Genomic DNA, 21,109 nt, shown 5'->3' with positions numbered 1-21,109 from the left:
ATTAAAGAGTTCAAGAGTTTTAATACTTTTTTTTGGACTTTAGGGTCCATAAATTTGAGGTTTTAGATATAAATTAAGAGAAGCTTTTATCTTGAAATTGAGCGGAAGTGACGTGCCCGCTGCTCGCGCCCCCCCCCCGGTTGGTCAGGTGACCGTCGGCCGGTCTGGTGACTGTCAACCCCCCCCTGAAGCTAGCACCGTGACCCGGACGGCAGCTCCACCAGGCTGAGGCCGGTCTCTATCCCCGTCTACGGGAGTTCCCGCCCGGACTGCTTCCTGCCTCCCCTCCGCTGATCGTCGGCCCTGAACAAGCCGAGCTCGTCGCATCCAGAGTCGGATCCCTCTCACTCCGGTCTGCGGCTGGTCAACTGTACCCCGAGCCGGTGTGCTCCCCTAGCCGCCCCGGCCCCGGCAGCCCCCCCGGACCACCATGGCCCTGCTGGACCTCGCCATGCAGGGACTCGCCGTGTTCGGCTTCATCCTGTTCTTCGTGCTGTGGCTGATGCACTTCATGTCCATCATCTATGTGTGAGTTCCCCCGCTAGGCTAGGCTAGCTAGCGGCTAGCCGAGCTCCCGTTTCCGTCCCGGGATTTCTGATTCTTGTATTCCGTTTCGGTTACTTTAGGGATTAAACATGAAATACAACACAGGTTTGGTTTCTTCGGCGGGGTTCTGGATGTGTGTCCGCCGGTCAAAACCTCCGTGTCTGACCGGTTATCTCTGGGGCGTTTTCCTGGTTCACATCCGCCGGTTAGTTCCGCTCACTCCGCGGATCTCTTGTTTCCCCGCAAACGACACAGTTCATTCCATTAGTGCACAAAAGGTCCGTTTATCAACGCTGGATGTGTTTGTGTCCTCACAGGCCGTCACGGTCCGGCTCTGTTCCGTCACAGTCTGCTCGCCGCGTCGATTTCCTGTTTCCTCTTTTTTGACGCCGAATCGCATTTAAAAAGCGGCCGATTTAACACACTTGTCGTCGGCGGACGATGTTTGTGGCTCGGCGGACACGGTACCAACCCCCGTGTGAAGTGTTACCTGCCGGCTCTGTAGTTCGGCGTTAATCCGCTTCACGTGTCGGCACTCAAACACCCACATTTCAAGGTTTTTGGTGAGTTTGACGTAAAATCTCAGCGGCGTAAACACAACAAAGTAAACTGCTCTAGTTACTTAAGTAACTAGTACTCGCCGTTATAGTTACTACTGGAAATCACGGGGTTTTCCACTCCTCAGCAGTCCGGGAAGTGTGATTCATTTTGGTGAAATGTCAGATTTCAACATACTGGTGTGGTTGGCAGATCTTGGATCAGGGACCGAGACCCTCTAAAGCCTGACTGGAGGTTAATCTTCCTGTTATCTGTTCTTGAATCTGTAAAGTGATTCATATGGGTTTTGCAAATACAGACCATTTCCCTGTCAAGTAATCCTGTTTATAATCTCACCCAGAAGTATGCAGAAGGTTTAAAGACGGCTCACATTCCTCTTTTTGAGACTGTAAGAATGTAAAAGTATTCAATACGTTCTCCTGCAGATCAAACTACAAACGGGACGTTTAACTCATCAGAAGCTCGCTGATTGGACGCTTTCGACCTCTAGGCAACTCAAACTCTCACATGTGACTTAAACAAACCAGCCAATCAAAGCGCAGCAGCAAGGAAACTGATCTGATGATCTGACTGGGATTTAATCCTCCGGGGAGATACAAGTTCACCTTTATGCAGACGTCCTCGACAACAACCGGCCAATCACCTTCTAAACGGCCAGAGAAACACAACGCGTCACTTCCTGTCTGGGATCGCTTCCTGTCTGATCCGTGTGATCAGTGTCTGCTGATCAAAACGTTTCTCTTCTTCTTCTTTCCGTCCATCTTTAAACACAGATCCACTTTATTGATTATTGTCACTCTCTCACGTTTCCAATCAGTAGGAAGAAATAATGAATAATAAAGCGGCTCCAGATCTGAGCTGAGGTATTGATCCTGAAAAGTCGTCACATCGCTCCTTTTCTACGCTCAGGAAGATTTAACGTGGTTTTGTTAACAGGGTACGAGTGCTGGAAATACTTGGTTACAAAACTACAGGTTTCAAAAGTGCTTGGATGTAGAATAAAGTGCTTGAAATGTGTGTTCTATGTGATGACATATATGATAGAACAGAGAAAAGAAGATTTTTTAGATTTTTTAGATTTTTTTTGCTAAAGTCAAATCTTTTGGCTCTTTTTGTTCCTGGTTTCATTCAGCTGTCTGTCTGCCTGCCTGCCTGTCTGTCTGTCTGTCTGTCTGTCTGCCTGCCTGTCTGCCTGTCTGTCTGTCTGCCTGTCTGTCTGTCGGCTTTACACTTTTAGCCGTGAGAAGATCTGACAAATGAAAAGTTTCTGTTAGTTAAAACGTTTACAAACTGTTTAAAATAAAACTCAGGAATCTAAACCCCTCCGCCCTCCGGGGTCTGACCTCTGACCTTCTGTTTGGTCGTGTCTTTCAGGCGTCTCCACCTCCACAAGAAGAGGTCAGAGGTCAAACAGTCGTTTGTCCAGCTGGTGGGAGTTTCTCTGCTCAAACCTCTGAAGGGTGTTGACCCGAACCTGATCTCCAACCTGGAGACCTTTTTTACTCTGGATTACCCCAAGGTGAAGCTAACTGCCCCCCCCCCCCTCCCCACCAGTCAACTGACAACCCCCCCCCCCTCTCCCCGCTGACTGGTGTGCTGTGTTTTGCAGTATGAGGTCCTGCTCTGCGTTCAGGACCAGGACGATCCGGCGGTGGATGTCTGTAAAAAGCTGCTGGGCAAATATCCAAACGTGGACGCCCGGCTGTTCATCGGTGAGACTTGTTTACGTTCACATCTCCGCCTGTAGCTAACTCAGCTAACGCTAGCGCTGTTCTTCGCTTCTCAGGGGGAAAGAAAGTGGGAATCAACCCCAAGATCAACAACCTGATGCCGGGCTATGAGGGAGCCAAGTACGGTCTGGTCTGGATCTGTGACAGCGGCATCCGAGGTCCGCTCACTTCCTTAACGCTGTTCACGAGGAGCTCACGATGTGGAGACCAGTTCAGCATCGTCGCTAATGCTAACTGTGTGTGTGTGTGTGTGTGTGTGTGTGTGTGTGTGTGTGTGTGTGTGTGTGTGTGTGTGTGTGTGTGTGTGTGTGTGTGTGTGTGTGTGGCAGTGAAACCCGACACCCTGACAGATCTGACCAATCAGATGACAGAGAAGGTGGGATTGGTCCACGGGTTGCCGTACGTCGCCGACCGCCAAGGCTTCGCTGCCACGCTGGAGCAGGTGAGGCTAACGAGCTAACGGCAGGCTAATGCTAATGCTCAGATATTTTTATAGCAAACATAGTTATTACGTGTCTTTTTGAAATCCATCGTATATGCTGTTATTTTTTAAGCTTCCATGACAGAAATCCGATACTTTACCTGTTAAAGATGTTCCGCCAGGATCCATTTAAGGACCTTTACTTTTCTCTTATTAAAGCAATACTGAGGATTGGATTGATACAAATATGTAGTTTACCACAGCTGGGAGGTGCTGGAAAAGCATGGAATTGAACCTTGAAATGCTTGGAAAGTGCTTGAATGTGAGTTTGGAGAAGGTGGAGGAGCCCTGTTAGCTTGGCTAGTGTGCATCCGATGCTAGCAGCAGGGATGCTAGCAGCACTGATGCTAGCGCATGTGCAGGTGTACTTCGGGACGTCCCACCCCCGCTCCTACATCTCGGCCAACGTGACAGGCATCAAGTGTGTGACGGGGATGTCGTGTCTGATGAGGAAGGACGTGCTGGACCAGGCCGGCGGGCTGGTCGCCTTCGCCCAGTACATCGCTGAGGACTACTTCATGGCCAAAGCCATCGCCGACAGGTTAGCGCGTTAGCATTAGCAGGTTGTGTCTCGTCTTGGCCAATGAGAATGACCGATGGTCGCCGTCTCTCCTCAGAGGCTGGAAGTTCTCCATGGCGACGCAGGTGGCGCTGCAGAACTCTGGCTCGTACTCCATTGGCCAGTTCCAGTCCCGCATGATCAGGTGACCTCAGAACCCTTCATCTGATTGGCCGTTGTCATTGTTCAAAGCTAATTAGCATTTACTTTAATTTTTTTTATCTTATTTTACATAAAACGTATTCAAATGACAAATATTTGTAAAGAGTTTTTATGTGATTTTTATGATATTTACAGTGTGTGTCTGTGTGTGTGTGTGTCTTTGTGTCTTTGCGTCTTGGGTCTTTGTGTGTCTTGTGTGTGTGTGTGTTCAGGTGGACGAAGCTGAGGATCAACATGCTTCCCGGCACCGTGCTGGAGCCCGTCTCCGAGTGTTTCCTGGCCAGCCTCATCATTGGCTGGGCCGCCCATTACGTGTTCCGGTAGGCAGCCAATCACAGAGCAGGAGCAAACAGCTGCTTGTTTCCTCCTCTTCTTCTTCTTCTTCTGTTGACCGGTGATAGGAAAACATCAACTGAGACTAACATAATAAATAAATATATATATATATATATAGTCTATTATTATAAAATCATGTAAACCAGGTTAAAGATTTGATTGGTTTCTGTTGTCATTAATGATGATTTTTTTTTAAATAAATACAGAAAATGTTAATTGTTTAATTGGACAGTGTGTGTCTATTTGTGTGTGTTGCAGGTGGGACATGATGGTGTTCTTCATGTGTCACTGTCTCGCCTGGTTTATATCCGACTACATTCAGCTGACTGGAGTTCAGGTACATTCAGCTCAATGACAGGCTTTTAATTTGAAAGGACTTTTATTTATTTTACATTTTTAACACACATTTACTTTGCAGCCTTTTTATTTTAGACTTTTGTCTAATTTTATTGACAATAATTCCGAAATGAAATCAAACAGTGAACGTTCCCAGCCGGGTAGAGAGGTGTGTTTTCCTGTCAGACTGTGATTGGTTGCTGATCGATGACATCATCCTGCAGGGCGGCCCGCTGTCCTTCTCGAAGCTGGACTTCGCCGTGGCGTGGTTCATCAGGGAGTCCATGGCGGTGCAGATCTTCCTGTCGGCACTGTGGGACCCGACGATCAGCTGGAGGACCGGTCGGTACCGGCTTCGCTGCGGCGGAACCGCCGAGGAGATCCTCGACGTGTAGTTCCCACGGCAACCAGCCAAACCCCCCCGCCCTCCTCATGACCGTGGAGAGGAAGAGACTGATGTTTGTTTTTACGGGAGAAACTAAAGTGTGTGTGTGTGTGTGTGTGTGTGTGTGTGTGTGTGTGTGTGTGTGTGTGTGTGTGTGTGTGTGTGTGTGTGTGTGTGTGTGTGTGTGTGTGTGTGTGTGTGTGTGTGAGAGAGTGTGTTGTGAGTGAGAGAGTGTGTTGTGAGTGAGAGAGTGTTTGTGTGTGTGTTTTTTACTATTTATGTTCCTTTTTTGGTGCTAAAACTAAATGATGCCAGAACAAGCCAATGAGAGCGCAGTGAAGCGTTGCACTGAATCAGCTGATCTCTGATCAGAAGAAAACCAATCAGCCAATCAGGAGAGAGGATTCAGAATCCTCCCTCCTGATTGGCTTTTGAGCGTTTCATGTAAGTTTGTGAGTATTTTTATGGAACCTAAAATAATTAGAACTGAATCTGTGGAGTTTCAAGCTGCTGAATACGATGCGTTGAGATTTAAATCCAACACGTTTCAACGTATTCACGGTGTTAAAGTTCACGATCAGCTGTTCACCTCACCACCATTACACTTATTTGCTTTCTTTTTTTTTCTGAAATATTTTTGGCCAAAAAAAAATCTAAACTACGAGATGAAAGAAGCTCAAAAAATATATATATATATATTTGTGAAAAGAAACACAGTGGAGACATTTTCTTGTTTTTTTTTTTTTTTTTAAAAACATTATTTTTATTAATAATAATAATAATAAAAATAATCAGAGCAAAGAGACAGAATTGTTTCTGTTTCCAAACAAGTTCATAAAGACTGGATTCATATCTGATTATTACAAGAAAATGTCCCTCAACTTGTTTTCTCGATTAGAAAAATCTGAATTTGTGCTGCTTTGAAGTAAAAAAACAAACGGCCGATGAGAGAAAGAAGTCGGATCAGTTCGGCTGATTTTTCTCTTGAAAATAATAAAATCAAGGAAGCATTTATAAAATGATCATATAATCCTAAATAATTCTAATTCTGAACGTGACCTCTAGGGGGCGACCTTCCCGAGATGAGTCTTATTCACAAAAATGTGCATTTAGTTACGTTTCTTGGCTGAAAACGTCGGCAGCTTCGATGTGAAGTCGCCACTAAAAACAAACAACGTGGGCCAATGAGATCACAGATGTTTGTTGTTTATTTATTTGTTTTCGTTGCGTCTTCACCCCTCCCCCGACAAAGACTTAAACGCAATTCAGCACTGATGATGATGAACTTCAGTATTCTTTGACATTTAATGGTCGAAACATTTCACAAGTTCACAAAACCAAAAAATAAAACTTCAAATAAAACATCGGACCAAACGAACCGCCGTCACAGAGAAACCACATTTCTGACCTTTGTGTTGCAGTCTGAACACTGTGTGTGAGAGAGAGAGAGTGTGTGTGTGTGTGTGTGCGCGCGTGTGAGAGATCGCAGATGTTTTTTAAAGCTGTGCTGCTTTACCGTTAGCTGTTAGCCTAGCCACGGGAGGTTTGGTTGATGACGTCAGTGTTGGGTCGGACGAACCTCCGCCGCCGTCGTCCAATAGAATCACTAAGATACTTTTTGTTTGTTGTCGTTTTTTTATTACGATTATCTGCTGTAGTCTGCGAACCGACCAATCACAAGGAAGGATTGTGTCATCACAGGAACAATAAAGTTTTATCCTTTCAAAGCTGAACTTGACTGTGTTTGTTGAATGTGTCCCTCCATCTGATTGGCTGCTGGGTCAGACTGGGGGGCGGAGCTTGCAGAAAACGAGGACAGCCATTGGTTTTCAGATTATTTATTGATTTATTCATTCAGTGACTCATGCTACTACTTCCTGTCCCACTTTCAGAATAAATACAAAGTCAATGACACACAGACTGGATTCCCCTCCACCATGCACAGGTCGATATTAAAAATATGTCATATAATAACAACAATAATAGTCCTACCTGCTCCCACAATGCACCACGAGTACTTTACATTCATTAGCATAAAAAACAACAGATACATTCAGATACAAAAACACTTCAGACGTGTTGAAAGGGAAAACAATCTTTCAAAAACAAAGTCCAAACCAGCACGTTCAGACATTCTGATGAGTTTCAACGATATAATGCACTACAAACACGAGTTATGTTTTCATGTCTTCACGTTACAATACTCATATATACTCGCATATTTACAAACAAAGAAGTTACATGTTGCAAATGTTTCCACGAGCTGGAACAAATATTTAATATGTAACAAGTTCAAAGGACAATCTGTGTTTTATGTAACTTAACGAGTCAAAGACGCGTTTCAAGACATAACAAAATTAAAAACGCGTCCAAAACGTTAACGATTATACAAGCGTGTTAACGATCTATTTATTGAACACGGCGTGTGTAATATTACAAACTTGTATAATTGATGAACGTGGATTTGCTCATAATACATATTGTACATGTTGTAAAGTATTGTTACGTTTTCTATCGTGTTTATATAACTCATAATTAGCAGAACTCATGAGTCACGCTAACATGACGTTAACACGTTACGCTGTACCAAGTCGAAAGTGACGTTAGCACGTTACGCTGTAACAAGTCTAAAGTGACGTTAGCGTGTACAATGTAACAAGTCTAAAGTGACGTTAGCACGTTACGATGTAACAAGTCTAACGTGACATTAACGCATTACGATGTAACAAGTCTAACATGTCGTTAACAATGACATAATGCTACGATTTGATTGATTTCTGGGTGGGCGGGGCTTAACAACACGTCAAATGTACGGGCACTTTACATCCAATGAAATTCTGAAACAGGATGTGATGTCACTAAAACAAAGATAATCCCATTTTCTTTGTAACTTGAATCATGTAAAGACATGAAAACATAAGTATTTACATGGTACTTTCAGAAACGGAAATAATCGTAAACAGATTGAAAAGCCGTTCAAACAGGAAGTGATGTCACAAGGGGAGAATGACTTGGTCCACACAAACTTTGTTAGTTACTTAATCTAAATAATTTACTTTGAATTTAATCCAGAATGGGACCGCTTCTGCTGTTACACAGTTATGACGTAAAAGTTAAGAAAAAAAGGCAAATTACACACTTTGAATAAAAAACAATATTTTACATATTTTTTACTGTAAAGAATAAAATACCAAATAATCCTATTTTATTTGTTATCATGTTTGTTTTCAAAATAATTTTTAAATGGCTGCCTTTTAAAGCTAAACAATCAAACCAAGAATGTAAACCAAACAAGAAAAGCTCATAAAATTAAACTTCATCAGCTCTGGTCAGCAGGTCAGGAGGTCAGAAGGCAGCTTCCTGTTTTTTAGTGGCTTATTTCCTGTTTTTAGAAAATTGACTCCAAAAATGAAAAAAAAAACTGCGGGTTTAAAAAAAGAAGAGCTGGATTTGAATTAAATATATTTTTAATAGAAAAAAGAAGGTGGAACATCTGAAGATCAACCAATCAAAGCTCTGCTTGATACACACACATCCACACAAATAATATTTATATTCATATGTACACACACGTATAAATACACACACGCAGGTACGGCAGGTGGGCGGGGCTTTAAAGCATAACCTATGTCATGTTTACAGTATAAACACATTCATGATTTAAAAAACCTTCCCGAAAATATATTTACCAACAACACGACGTAAAACACTAAATTATTTCCAACCGAGTGAAAAAGAAAGTCAGACGAACACAAACCGCCACCGTCACTCAAACACCACGTTAATAACCAGCTATCCATAAAAATAAGGCACAGAAGAACGTTTGTTGATATCGCAGCCAGCTAACATCCGAAAACCTTATTCTAACAATAACTTAATAAACCAGACAGCATGAGGCGCCGATGTAAAGGCACGTCGCTGAGGATCCAGAATCTGTAAATCTTTTTATTTCATGAAAGTTCATGAAAAGGCAGTTTAGACTCTTAAGTTTAAACCAGATAAACAGAACTCAAGCAAACAAAGATTACATAATTATAATATAGAAATTGGTGAAGTGATTTCCTTTTGCAGTAAAAAGAAAAAGGAATGACGATTATTTTATTTAATCCATGCTGAGTCGCTTTAAATAGAAAAACTAAAGAAAAACTAAATAGAAAATATTTCCATTATTTGGGAATTTTGAGACGAAGCTTGTTTTATTTTGAAAAGTCTCTTTACATTTTTTTTCCATCACATTAATTTAACATTTAGACGAAAAATGTTCAACTCACATTTGCGCCTTGTTGGACTTCGCTACCCACAATGCATTGCTACTGGTAGCTCAGTCTGCTCGGGAATGTGCTCTGTAACCTCTGTAACCGTGGCAACGCCCCCACATTGTGACATCGCCGTCACTGTGATGTCAGAGTTTGTAGGCACAGAAAGCTTGGTGTCGCCGGAGCTCACCCATTGGTCCATTTGTTCCCACCATGGCCAATCAGAAGCCCTGAACACTGGTTGGCTACGCAGCTCCAAAGGTCAAAGGTCAGATAAAGGGGTCAAAAGTAGGAGAGACTTTGAGGTTAGATGGTGGGCTAGGAGAAAGGGACTCGGGGGTGAGATGGTGGACTAGGAGAAGACTCGGAGGTCAGATGGTGGACTAGGAGAAAGGGACTCGGGGGTCAGATGGTGGACTAGGAGAAAAGGACTCGGGGGTCATATGGTGGACTAGGAGAAAGGGACTCTGGGGTCATATGGTGGACTAGGAGAAAGGGACACGGTGGTCAGATGGTGGACTAGGAGAAAGGGACTCGGAGGTCAGATGGTGGACTAGGAGAAAGGGACTCGGAGGTCAGATGGTGGACTAGGAGAAAGGGACTCGGAGGTCAGATGGTGGACTTGGAGAAAGGAGACTCGGAGGTCAGATTGTGGACTTGGAGAAGGAGACTCGAGGTCAGATGTTGGACTTGGAGAAGGAGACTCGGAGATCAGATTGTGGACTTGGAGAAGGAGACTCAGAGGTCAGATGGTGGACTTGGAGAAGGAGACTCGGAGGTGCTGGTTGTGGTCCAGCTGGTGGTCGTGGAGGGCGATCAGGGCCTCGATGGCCTCCTCCACTGCTGCCAGCTGCATCAGAGCCATCTTCCTGTCCTTCCTGCGACAGGAAGTGACATTACATTCAACTTTGAGGCCGATACTGAAATTACTTTTATCTTATAACAAACATGATATATTAATATAAATGTATTTAATATATATATATATATCAGTGGTGGGCATAGATTCATTTTTTTAATCTAGATTAATCTTAATCTTGGAATTAATCTAGATTAATCTACTTGCTACTTGTGGAGCAAGTCTACACTGCTGCGGAGATGAGAGAGGGCAGCTCATATCGGCCACTATACGGCCAGCATGTTTTAACGTTTTTTCCACTAAATGGGCCAGTAAATATTCCTTCGCGGGCCGGATCCGAGCCCTGGTACAGACCCAGCTCCCAACCTAACTTTGAGAATAGATTAATGGCAATATTTTTTTTATTGCTTGATAAGAGTCTTGCGTTAACGCAGCTCGTTAACGCAGCACGTTAACGCCGATAACGGCCCACCACTAACATTCAGATAAAATGAATATCTGTCAACGTGACTCACTGAAAGAACTTGAAGGCTTTTACTGTGAAACCACTCGAGGAAAACAAGTCCTTCAACTCGTCCTCGGTGACCGACGACCTGCGGAGGAAGGAGGAGATATCAACTTCCTGTTGGATGTCTCCACGCAGACGGAAATTTATGAGGGAAAACCCATTCAAATCGTTAGTGCATCTCTAGAAAACGTAAACTAGTGAAAACGTAAAGTAGTGAAAGTGTGAAACTATAAGCGTAAACAAGTGAAAAAGTAAACTAGTTCAAATGTAAAGTAGAGAAAATGTAAACTATTGAAAATGTAAAGTAGTGAAGGCGACATTACGGGATGTTGGAGAGGTGCAGCGTCGCCGACGGAGGGAAGATGTTGTTGAAGTTTTTGGATCCAGGCTTTTTGAAGCGGTGGAGGGCGGAGCCTGAGAAGTCCCGAGTCAGCGTCTGTTCTTCTTGCCCCGCCCCCCCACGAGGCAGCTGAACCTCTGGGTGTTTGGACAGCATCACCCGGATCACGTTGCCATGGAGACGCTGGCCATTCAGGTGACTCATCGCTGTCAAAAATAAATAAAATAAAAAAGTTTATAACGTTTTTAAGGAATAAAACATTGATAAAAATGGGAACTTTAAATCTACAAAATTAAAAAAAAATGTAAAAGTGATATTAAAAACACATTTTACTAAAATATTTTCCATTTTGTTAGAAATATATGATTTAATGTTCATTCTTTATGCTGAAATCAATTTAACAATAAATCACAAATCTGGTGATGCATAATTTATGAAATATTGTTTTTGTATATTGTTAGGTTGTTGAATTTCCTTAATTTGATTTTTTGATATAAACTCACCATCCAGCCAGAAGATGTACATAAAATATCAATATAAAATAATTATTTTTCATCTATTGACACAGGGAAACTTTTTTGTTTCCACTGCACATCTTCTAAGATAATTTCTTCGGCAAATATGAAGGAAATGGAAAGAAGAAGTAGAAGAAATGCCTGCAGCTGCTCATCTCTACGAACATTAATAAATCTATGAATATGAAAGTGTGTCAGACCGAGTTGAGCTTGAGTGGCGTCGCTCATTTGAACGAGAGCGTTTTCCTTCTTGTTGAAGAGAATCTTCACTCTCTGAACGTCCCCGTAAACACCTGAACCACACACACACACACACACACACACGCCAAAATATATTAAAATAACCTAATTACAGTCCTTTAATATTAACTGTGGTCCCTTCTGATCAGACTCCAGAAGAAAAGACAATAAGAATGTATTTTTAATTCATAATTAAGAAATGATAATAATTAAAATTCAACAACACATTTGTATTTTGTTGATTACTTCTGGTCTAATGTTTCCTACCAAACAGGATGAAGAGGCAGTGAGGTGAGATGCTCTGCAGAGAGAAACAGTGTTAATAAAGTTAGTTGAGAGTGCAGCTCCGATTGGTCGGTTGCTGTGTGACCGTGTGACCTCTGACCTCTGAGTTCAGGTTGGACACCAGCAGCACAGAGTGACAAGCAGGAGGCGCCACCTGAAGGGAGACGCGAGGAGGAGACATCAATGGGCCGGGGACCGCCGCCATCGCCAGACCTGAGGAGGAAAAACCTTTATTTAAAACCTGAATCTGAGAGGAGGAAAAGGATAACATTGTACCCTGGTAACATTGTACAGTGGTAACATCGTACCTTGGTAACATCGTACCCTGGTAACATCGTACCCTGCTAACATCGTACCGCGGTAACATCATACCCTGGTATTGTCGTACCCTGGTAACGTCGTACCCTGCTAACGTCGTACCGCGCTAACATCGTACCGCGCTAACATCGTACCGCGCTAACATCGTACCGCGCTAATATCGTACTGTACTATTAGACTTCTCACCTGCGTGTTGGTGGAAGGTCGGCTGGAAAGCTGCTGCTCCGTATGGAGGGAGAGCTACACCTGTAACACACACACACAGATATAGGTTTGTAAGGCGGAAGGAAGTCAGCTGACGTAGGATCAGATCAAACAAACCCAGGACTTTCACCCCGGAGACCTTGGTTTGTGTGAAACCAGGAGTCAACCTCGATTTACTTGTTTGAACTGCGACGTTTCCACGATGATGATAAAACGCTTGAACCTGCAACCAGCTGGATCTACTGGATCGGGGTCATGTGATCACGCCATGCTACTGTAAAGTTAAAATCACTTGTCTTGCTGTTGTGATGCTGACATTGTTGTGAGGTGGTGAAAGTGGGCGGAGCCTAATGTTCTGTGGGTTTCTGGGAGTGGCGTTCCAGTCTCACTGGTGAAACCGCTCCGGTTGGTTTGTCTCAGATTTACATCCAGTCTGTTTGTCTTATATATATGTGTCTGTGTGTATTAGCATTAGCATTAGCTCCTCTCACCGAAGGTGGCGGCAGGGTCGAGCTCTCCGGTCGGTAGGTCGGCTCTGGTGAAGTCTCGGCTCTTGTCGTTGTTGTACTTCACGTTGAGCGCACTCAGTTTGGAGAAGTCGATCCTCAGCGTGCAGCAGCCGTTGTAGATGTTCTGACCGTCCAGAGACTGCAAGACAGGAAGTCAGTCAGCTGCAATCTGACTGGACCAGAGCTCACTTATCAGCTTATCTGCTATTTACATACACATACATTCAAATTCAGTGAGGGGCCTAAATGAATAGAAATCATATATGCGTGTGTGTGTGTGTGTGTGTGAGAGAGAGAGAGAGTGTGCACGTGACTCACGGCCTTGGCGTGCTGAGCGTTCACGGTGTCACTGAATTGCAGCAGAGCCTGAAACTGATTGTTTCTGGTGAACGTGATGATCTTCAACACGGAACCGAACTTACTGAAGATCTGCAAACACAATAACAACAGTCAGAAACCTGTAATAATAATAATAAACATTAATAATAAGAAGAAGAAGAAGAAACACAATAAACATTAATAATAATAAAAAACAAAATAAACATGAATAATAATAATAAACATAATAATGGTGGGCGACCTGCTGCAGGACCTCCAGTGTCACCGGGTAGAATAAATTCTCCACGATGATTCTCAGGACGGGACTCTGACCGTGAGCTAAGCCCCGCCCCTCTCCTCCTGCCGCTATGTTCCCAGAATGCACTGCTCCTGCACTGATGGCCTGCAGCGCTGCTCTCTGTCAACATACGAATTTTAAGTATTTTAGTCAAATTTAATTTCTATAGAAGGATAAAATTCAAATTTTTAAATGAAACGTTTGTCATCCAATTAAGAAAAACATTTAAAATAGCACAAAAAAAGTTTAAAAATATTAATGAGAATACGATGACTTTAATTAGTGTGATTTACTTAATTTATTACTATTCATTCATTCATTTGGTCTCGGGAGCTGCTCCGCACCTGATTGGTCAGATTGTCGGTTTTGAGCTCGCGGTGGTTGGAGTACTGGATGAAGATTGGCTGGTTCCTGACTGTGGGCGGGGCCGTGGTGTAGTAGTTCACCATGGTAACAGCCGCTTCCTCCGACGCCATTTCTAAAAATGCCTAAACCCCCCCACCAAGATATATTTATGACAGATTAAAAACAGAGTCAATTCATGGAAATTAAAGATGAATCAATTATATAAAAATCTATAAAATGAATGTTTAAAAAGTGTAAACAAAAACCTTTTTATTGCCATGTAGGTTTGCACAATTTTTTTTTTTAAAGTGTAAAAAAATTAAATAAATGCCCTTATATTTATTAAAAAGTTAGTTATATTATTGTTGATTAATTTTGTATTTTAAAAAAACATGTTTTTACTGATTTTGTTATCTAAAAAGTGGAAAATATGTTTCAGACTTATTTTGACAAATAAGCGAAGTGGAAATGCCCCGATAAGAAACCCGGTTGGACTTGTATTTCCAGGTGTTCCTGTGAGTGTGAACATGTCTTCCTGCCTCGTTACCTGGTTCTTGGCTTTCAGCCGGATCAGCTTGCTGACGCGGCCGAAGGGAACGGCCAGAGCGAGCACTTCCTCCTCGGAGATGTTTGCAGGAAGCTGACGCAGGTGAAGGACCGGAGACGGGACGGACTGAGCGCGCTCAGATACACACAGCCTATCAGTGCCATCCACTGTGGACAGACACGCGAGTCGGAGGTTAAACACAGTCAGTGACCAAAGGTGTTTTATGGGGTGAGACGGGCGTCGCTCTCTCACCTGTCGACAGGCTGGCGGTGCTCATGATCGCAGAGCAGCGGAGGCAGGAAGTAAACACTGATTCCTGGAGACAGCAGCACAAACACACGTCAACATCACACACACGCTCAGGGACGCCCCAACATCCCGTTACCATGGTTACCTGTACAATGCTGTCAGGTCTTACATTCTCACAGAGGTCAAATAAAGTAAAGGTTCAGCACCGAGGACTCAGCGATGGTAATGTACTGGATATAAATGTATGTATATATACATATACATGCTATATAATATGAATATTATTGTTCCCGTTACAGACATATGGAGTGGGAGCAAACACCAAATATATTTAATTGAAAAAAAAAAGATTCAACTAAAATATTTTTAAATCTGTAAAGACAATAAGAACAATAACTAAGTAACAATAATTAATATTAACATAAATAACAGAATCAAATGAGATCTATGAAAAGCTAGAAGCAAAGCACACATTACAATTAATTTGATCATTTAATTAATTAAAAAAGGATCTGCTCATCTCCCTCCTGTATTTTGATTATTTAATTTTCGTGTTATAACATGTCATAACATTTTGAAAACCCCACGACCAAAAAAACCAACAGAGATTAACGAACGATTAATCAATTAAATCAGTTGAGTAATAATCGTGATGTTTCAGCTGCTGGTTGGACTGAAGCATCACTTTTGAGCCTGGAAACTAAAAAAATGCCCGTTTCGTGTTTTATTCGCATAATGAAGGTTAAGAACTGCACGTGCGGAGTTATTTCGTGGCACGTGAGAAACACGAACATCTGGAATAAGAAGATATTTGGACGTTCAAAAGACAAAAACACTAAGATATTGTGAATATTAAAGTCCTGCGGTCTGTTCTCGTTCTGTTCAGTCTACACGCAGCTATCGCGGGATTTCAGCCAATCAAACCGCGACGCTGAATCGTCACTCTTCGCTCGAGACAATTTCAACCAAAACAAAATCAGAAGAAGAAAAGGCGAAGCGCGAGCGACGGAAGGCGCGTGAGGAGCGGGAAAACGCAGGCGGAGAAGGGGAGAGGGGCTTTCAATGGCGGGAAAGTATTTCGATCCGGTAAACAACAACAAACGGGAGGGAGGGAGCGACGGCTCGCGCAGGTGCGGTTCAGTCACCAAGGAAACGTGAGAGTGGAAGGAAGGAAGAGGAAAAAACGGCGGCGGGAATGTTTCGGGAATGTTGCGGGATGGTTCCCACGCGCTCACCCGTCCATGGTCCGCGAGGAAGAAGAGGAGGAAGAAGAAGAGGAGAGGAAGAGTTGTTGTGGTCCGCGAGCCTTCCGCACCGCAGCCAGGCAGCAACCATGGAGAACAACGAGCTCACTTCCCGTTTGATGACGTCACGGCAGAACATGGCGGCTCGGGCGGACACGCCTCAGATCGGAGATACAGATGGATCGATGATAATCAATAAATATGTTGAAGCGGAGAAAAAAAGCATGTAAAACTGTCACAAACGTAAGACGGAATAAGACGTTTATTGACTTATTTGTATGTAACTTTATGTGTATGTTATATCGCTGTTACTCAGGTGTCACTAATGTAGCCTACACGTAGTAAACAATAATACTACTAGTAATATATGAGATATAGCTGAAGTATAAGATAACCTTTATAAAGTACAATAGGTAGTACAAGTAGTACTTACTGGAAATATACCGGAGCTCTCAGCCACATATTGTGGTTTTCTTTAGGGTAGCTCCCGGACTTGTCACGTGCATTTATTTTAAGGTGGCAAATATTACAAAAAAAATCCCGATATGAATTTGATCACCAAAACAACAACAACAACAATCTAATTAAATAATGGTAGAATTTGACATCTCGTCGCCCCGTGTGCATCTTTGCCTGCAGACCGGAAGCGGACCACCGTATGCGATCCGCGACTTCCTGTTTGGCAGAGCGTCTTTAACTGGGTGAAAGGTGGAGAAGACGACAGGCGGTCATTCTTCTACACAAAGTGACCGGACGGACCTTCAGAGAGACAACGATGCTGCAGAACACGGGGTGAGTCCGCCGCCGACATGTTTGTTCTCACGCACAGAACTGCGTTCAAAAAGAGCCGAAACAGTAATCACTGCCGAGAGTCCATTACAACGCAGGGCCGGGCAGCGACTCGACATTAGTTGGGTTTTTATTGAATGAAGTCGCGTTCTGTTGGAAGTTTATTAACGCCGAATTGAGCAGAGAAGGTTTCTGTTGGAGGGACGTTGGTAGTTTTGGTTCTGGTCTCCCGGGCCACGATCGAAAAGTCCAATAAATTACGTCCTAATGTCTTTTCCTAACCACCTTTCATTGACCTCGGGTGGGTCAGCTGGTTCAGGTCTGCCAACTGGTTCAGGTCCAGCAGCTATGATGTCGATTTAACCGTTCAGTTATCTGTTGCTATGGTTACCTAATTAATGATTTATCGTAGGCCTTTATTACGTGTTACTTGTTTACTGCTGCTTCTTGTTATTGCCCCACCTCGCCCATGTAAATGTCCCGTTACAGCACCCGTACTTAGCATTTAGGGGTCTCCACCAGCCCGGATCATGGCCGATACTGAGCCCCTTTCCCACCAGGTCGTTATGAGGACCGGTTCGGAGCCTTTGAGCAAGGCACGTTGAGAGTTGGCGCTTTCTGCATTCCTGTGTCGTTATCTCACCGTTTCTCGTGAATCCTGTTCTAAAGTCCTGCCTGAGGGTTTTAGTGAGCCGACTTCAGGACTACAACTAGACAGGAAACACCTTTTATATGCAGCCAAACTGGGCGCTGAACCAACCTGGACCAGAACCGGCTCCTGGTTCGTCTGAGCTGTCGTTGGTGAGGGGTCATGTGGCTGTTACAGCTGCTGAGAGACTCCAGCAGACAAATCCACAATGAATGGAATAATAATGGAATAATAATGGAATACTTATGGAATAATTATGGAATCAAAATGGAATTACTGGATTGGAAAGATTATTCTCATGTTGTTTTGTTATAAACCTCTGAATCCAGCGAAAAGAGGGCGCTGATTCACGTAAAATAAGTTTCACCGGACGTGTCAAATAAAGAGGATATAATTCAGTTTCAAAATAATAAATAGTACAATTTCAAATGATGCTACATAGATAAACTCATTCAAATTTAGCAATTCAGATATAAATTATTCAGATTCAGTTTCTAGTGATTGAAGTACTCTACTTCTTTAAAGTAAAACTACTGAAATGTACTGTCTAACTGAATCTCTCATCATATTAAAAAGAAAAATAAGGTGAATTATAGATACATGTTGAGTATGCTGTAGGTTTGACCTCCTTGTCGTCTCCGTGGTAACAGGAAGTTGGCCGGCTGCACGCTCTTCATCACCGGGGCGAGTCGGGGGATCGGGAAAGCCATCGCCCTGAAGGCCGCCAGGGACGGAGCCAACGTCGTCATCGCCGCCAAGACCAGCGAGCCCCATCCCAAACTACCAGGAACCATCTACACTGCCGCCCAGGAGGGTGAGGAGCTAACGGCTAACTGCTAACACACCCAGAGCAGCAGGCAGGCAGGCAGGCAGCATTGAGAGACAGACAGACATACAGAAAACTGTTCTGAACCTGTTTGATCAGAATAAACCATCTTCTTTCACCCTCAGGGTTTAAACTGATTTTGCATGAACTGAACCTCAAATAGTGGATTTAGATTTTAAATTTCAATAACACACATTATATTTCTTTCCCTTTTCATTGAAATACCGTGACTGAAGTCCACAGGCTTGGCCTGTAGCGGCATGGGAGTGTGTTCTTAACGACACGTGTCCGTGTGTTCTCAGTGGAGGCCGCCGGCGGGAAAGCGTTGCCGTGCGTCGTTGACATCCGTGATGAGCAGCAGATTGGAGACGCCGTTCGGAAAGCTGTCGACAAGTTCGGAGGTACAACAGCGTTGAAAACATCGGACAGGAAACGAATCTCCAGAACCGGAAACATGAATTATAAATGATAAATAAATGTCTTTATTTACATTAATGAAACATCACTCTTTGTTAATCAGAGAAATGATCAGGGTTGGTACAGGTGCTGGAAGTCCTTGAAAACACTTAAATTGTGGGGGGTCGGGTCAGAGTGACGGCTGGTGACATCACAACATTGCACGTGTGTGATTGGACAGGAATCGACATCCTGGTGAACAACGCCAGCGCCATCAACCTGACGGGAACGCTGGAGACGCCCATGAAGAAGGTGGACCTAATGCTGGGGATCAACCTGCGGGGGACCTACCTGACGTAATAAAACACACTCGTGTACTAGTAGTACTCCTACAACGTGGTACTGCAGTACTTCTCGAGGTAACCGAGCGTCTGCTGCGTGTTGCAGGTCGAAGCTCGTCATCCCTCACCTGCTGAAGAGCCGTAGTCCTCACATCCTGAACCTGTCACCGCCGCTCAACCTCAACCCCGTCTGGTTCAAGAACCACACAGGTAACCATGGCGACCGCCCAGCGTCCCATCATGCACCTGTGCTCCTCCGCTCTGTTCTGTAAACGTCTCGTTGGGGTTTTTCAGCGTACACAATGGCGAAGTACGGCATGTCCATGTGTGTCCTGGGGATGGCAGAAGAGTTCAGAGGTCAAATCGCTGTCAACGCCCTCTGGCCTAAAACTGGTGAGTGGCTAAAGGTTAGCATGCTAACAGAGTCCTCATAGACTCTCATGGTGAACTAACATGCTAACAGATGTATGTTGTTGCCATAGCGATCCAGACAGCAGCGATGGACATGTTGGGCGGCGACGGCGTGAGTAAACAGTGTCGTACATCTGACATCATGGCGGACGCTGCCTACGCGATCCTGTCCCGGCCGAAGGACTACACGGGTCACTTCCTGGTGGACGAGGAGGTCCTGAGGGAGCAGGGGGTCCAGGACTTCGAGCAGTACGCCGTCGAGCCAGGTGACATCACGCTAACCAGCTCACACCAACCCAGCAGCCCCCCACACATATACACACGCCGTCACGTGGTGCTGACGGCTATCTTTGATTGGTCCACAGGTCACCCGCTGCTGCCGGACTTCTTCCTGGACGAAGCACCGGAGGTGCTGATGGAGCAGATGGAGCAACACGGTAAATACAAATACCACAGATACTACTGCTAGTGTGTATGTATATGTGTGTATATAGATATGCATAACATGAGCTGTTTGTCTTCCCATTGCCAGGGGCAACCCCAGCCTTTAAGCCCCCGTCGTCCTCCTCCTCCTCTGGACCAATAGAAAGCACGTTTGAGGCCATCAGAGGAGTCCTCAGCGAAGACGTTGTCAAGTCCACGCAGGGCATTTACCAGTTCGACCTATCAGGTAGCAGGCTGTCACCAGGAGGACTTTATGTCCATATAAGGAGATCCTATGGGTGTATCGATGTAAATATACATATATGTCCATATGAGGCCTCTAATTAATTGTTTGTGTCCATATAAGGAGACCACAGCGGCGTTTGGTTTCTGGACTTGAAGAGTGACAGCGGCAGCGCAGGGCGGGGCCAGTCTCCAGTCAAAGCCGACGTCGTCATGACGATGGACTCCGCTGACTTCAGCAGGATGTTCGCAGGTGAGCCGTCGCCACGGTAACGCGAGACACGAAGATCGGAGCAGAATCTGAGCTGCCATGATGCTGTATCCGACAGTCTCCGCAGGATCTCGCTCTGGTGTTGTTTCCATGGTAACGGTTGTTTTCTGCTCGGCGTTTCAGGGAAGCTGAAGCCGACGCTTGCCTTCATGTCGGGGAAGCTGAAGATCAAAGGCGACATGATGCTCGCCATGAAGCTGGAGAAACTGATGGGCCGCATGAACAAGGCCAAGCTGTGAGACTGAGGCCACGCCCCCTGCCCATATCAGGCTCCGCCCCCTGTTTTTTAGCCATACATATTGCCTTAAGGAAATAATAATTACAATAATAATAATAATAATAGTCGTAGTGATGCACGGCGGTGTCGTGGTCGGGTTCCATTCCCGGGTCGTGGTCGGTTTCCACACCCGGGTTGGGTCCGGTTTCCAGTCCCGGGTCGGGTTCCTTCTGTGTTGAGTTTGCATGTCTCCCCGTGTCAGTGTGGGTTCTCCGCCCAATCGCCCCTGTGGACACGTACCTTGAGTACCAGACCCCCCCCCCCCCCCCCGACCCTGAACAGGATAACAGGTTGATAACGGATTGATGTTAATAAAATCTATGTTGATAATAAACTGAGATCCATGTCTTTAATC

The 21,109-nt window shown here is 44.4% G+C and overlaps 3 protein-coding genes across 4 annotated transcripts; 2 read left to right on the top strand and 1 right to left on the bottom strand.

The window, feature by feature from the left end:
• Positions 1 to 162: 162 nt before the first annotated feature.
• Positions 163 to 6,826, top strand: ugcg (UDP-glucose ceramide glucosyltransferase). 2 transcript variants are annotated; one of them, XR_014598889.1, is made up of 11 exons: positions 163 to 528; positions 2,479 to 2,623; positions 2,714 to 2,816; positions 2,891 to 2,992; positions 3,164 to 3,276; positions 3,678 to 3,856; positions 3,933 to 4,019; positions 4,249 to 4,356; positions 4,631 to 4,709; positions 4,933 to 5,205; positions 5,326 to 6,826. XR_014598889.1 is itself a non-coding variant. In XM_084034722.1 (10 exons), the coding sequence occupies exons 1-10, from the start codon at positions 431 to 433 to the stop codon at positions 5,101 to 5,103; spliced, it is 1,185 nt and encodes a 394-aa protein (XP_083890848.1). In that variant the 5' UTR covers positions 163 to 430; the 3' UTR covers positions 5,104 to 6,826. The 2 variants fall into 2 exon arrangements, 1 of the variants encoding a protein (XP_083890848.1); XM_084034722.1 differs by having other exon boundaries at positions 4,933 to 6,826.
• A 1,145-nt stretch (positions 6,827 to 7,971) lies between these two features.
• On the bottom strand, positions 7,972 to 16,253 carry LOC311029534 (polypyrimidine tract-binding protein 3-like). The gene is made up of 14 exons (XM_084034718.1): positions 16,120 to 16,253; positions 14,888 to 14,951; positions 14,636 to 14,802; positions 14,088 to 14,231; positions 13,708 to 13,863; positions 13,446 to 13,556; positions 13,110 to 13,266; positions 12,601 to 12,660; positions 12,197 to 12,309; positions 12,079 to 12,112; positions 11,772 to 11,864; positions 11,040 to 11,262; positions 10,724 to 10,801; positions 7,972 to 10,227 (listed from the first exon to the last, which is right to left on the bottom strand). The coding sequence occupies exons 2-14, from the start codon at positions 14,910 to 14,912 to the stop codon at positions 10,095 to 10,097; spliced, it is 1,494 nt and encodes a 497-aa protein (XP_083890844.1). The 5' UTR covers positions 14,913 to 14,951; positions 16,120 to 16,253; the 3' UTR covers positions 7,972 to 10,094.
• On the top strand, positions 16,231 to 20,884 carry hsdl2 (hydroxysteroid dehydrogenase like 2). The gene is made up of 12 exons (XM_084034721.1): positions 16,231 to 16,371; positions 16,768 to 16,920; positions 18,217 to 18,380; positions 18,695 to 18,793; positions 19,030 to 19,144; positions 19,236 to 19,339; positions 19,424 to 19,522; positions 19,612 to 19,806; positions 19,906 to 19,977; positions 20,073 to 20,210; positions 20,331 to 20,459; positions 20,601 to 20,884. Exons 2-12 carry the CDS (start codon positions 16,904 to 16,906, stop codon positions 20,714 to 20,716), a joined length of 1,248 nt encoding a protein of 415 aa, XP_083890847.1. The 5' UTR covers positions 16,231 to 16,371; positions 16,768 to 16,903; the 3' UTR covers positions 20,717 to 20,884.
• The last annotated feature ends 225 nt before the right edge of the window (positions 20,885 to 21,109 follow it).

Source organism: Eutrigla gurnardus (genome assembly GCF_963514095.1).
Source record: "Eutrigla gurnardus genome assembly, chromosome: 19".
In the NCBI taxonomy this organism is placed as follows: Eukaryota; Metazoa; Chordata; class Actinopteri; order Perciformes; family Triglidae; genus Eutrigla; species Eutrigla gurnardus.
This window is presented reverse-complemented; position numbering and strand designations above follow the sequence as displayed.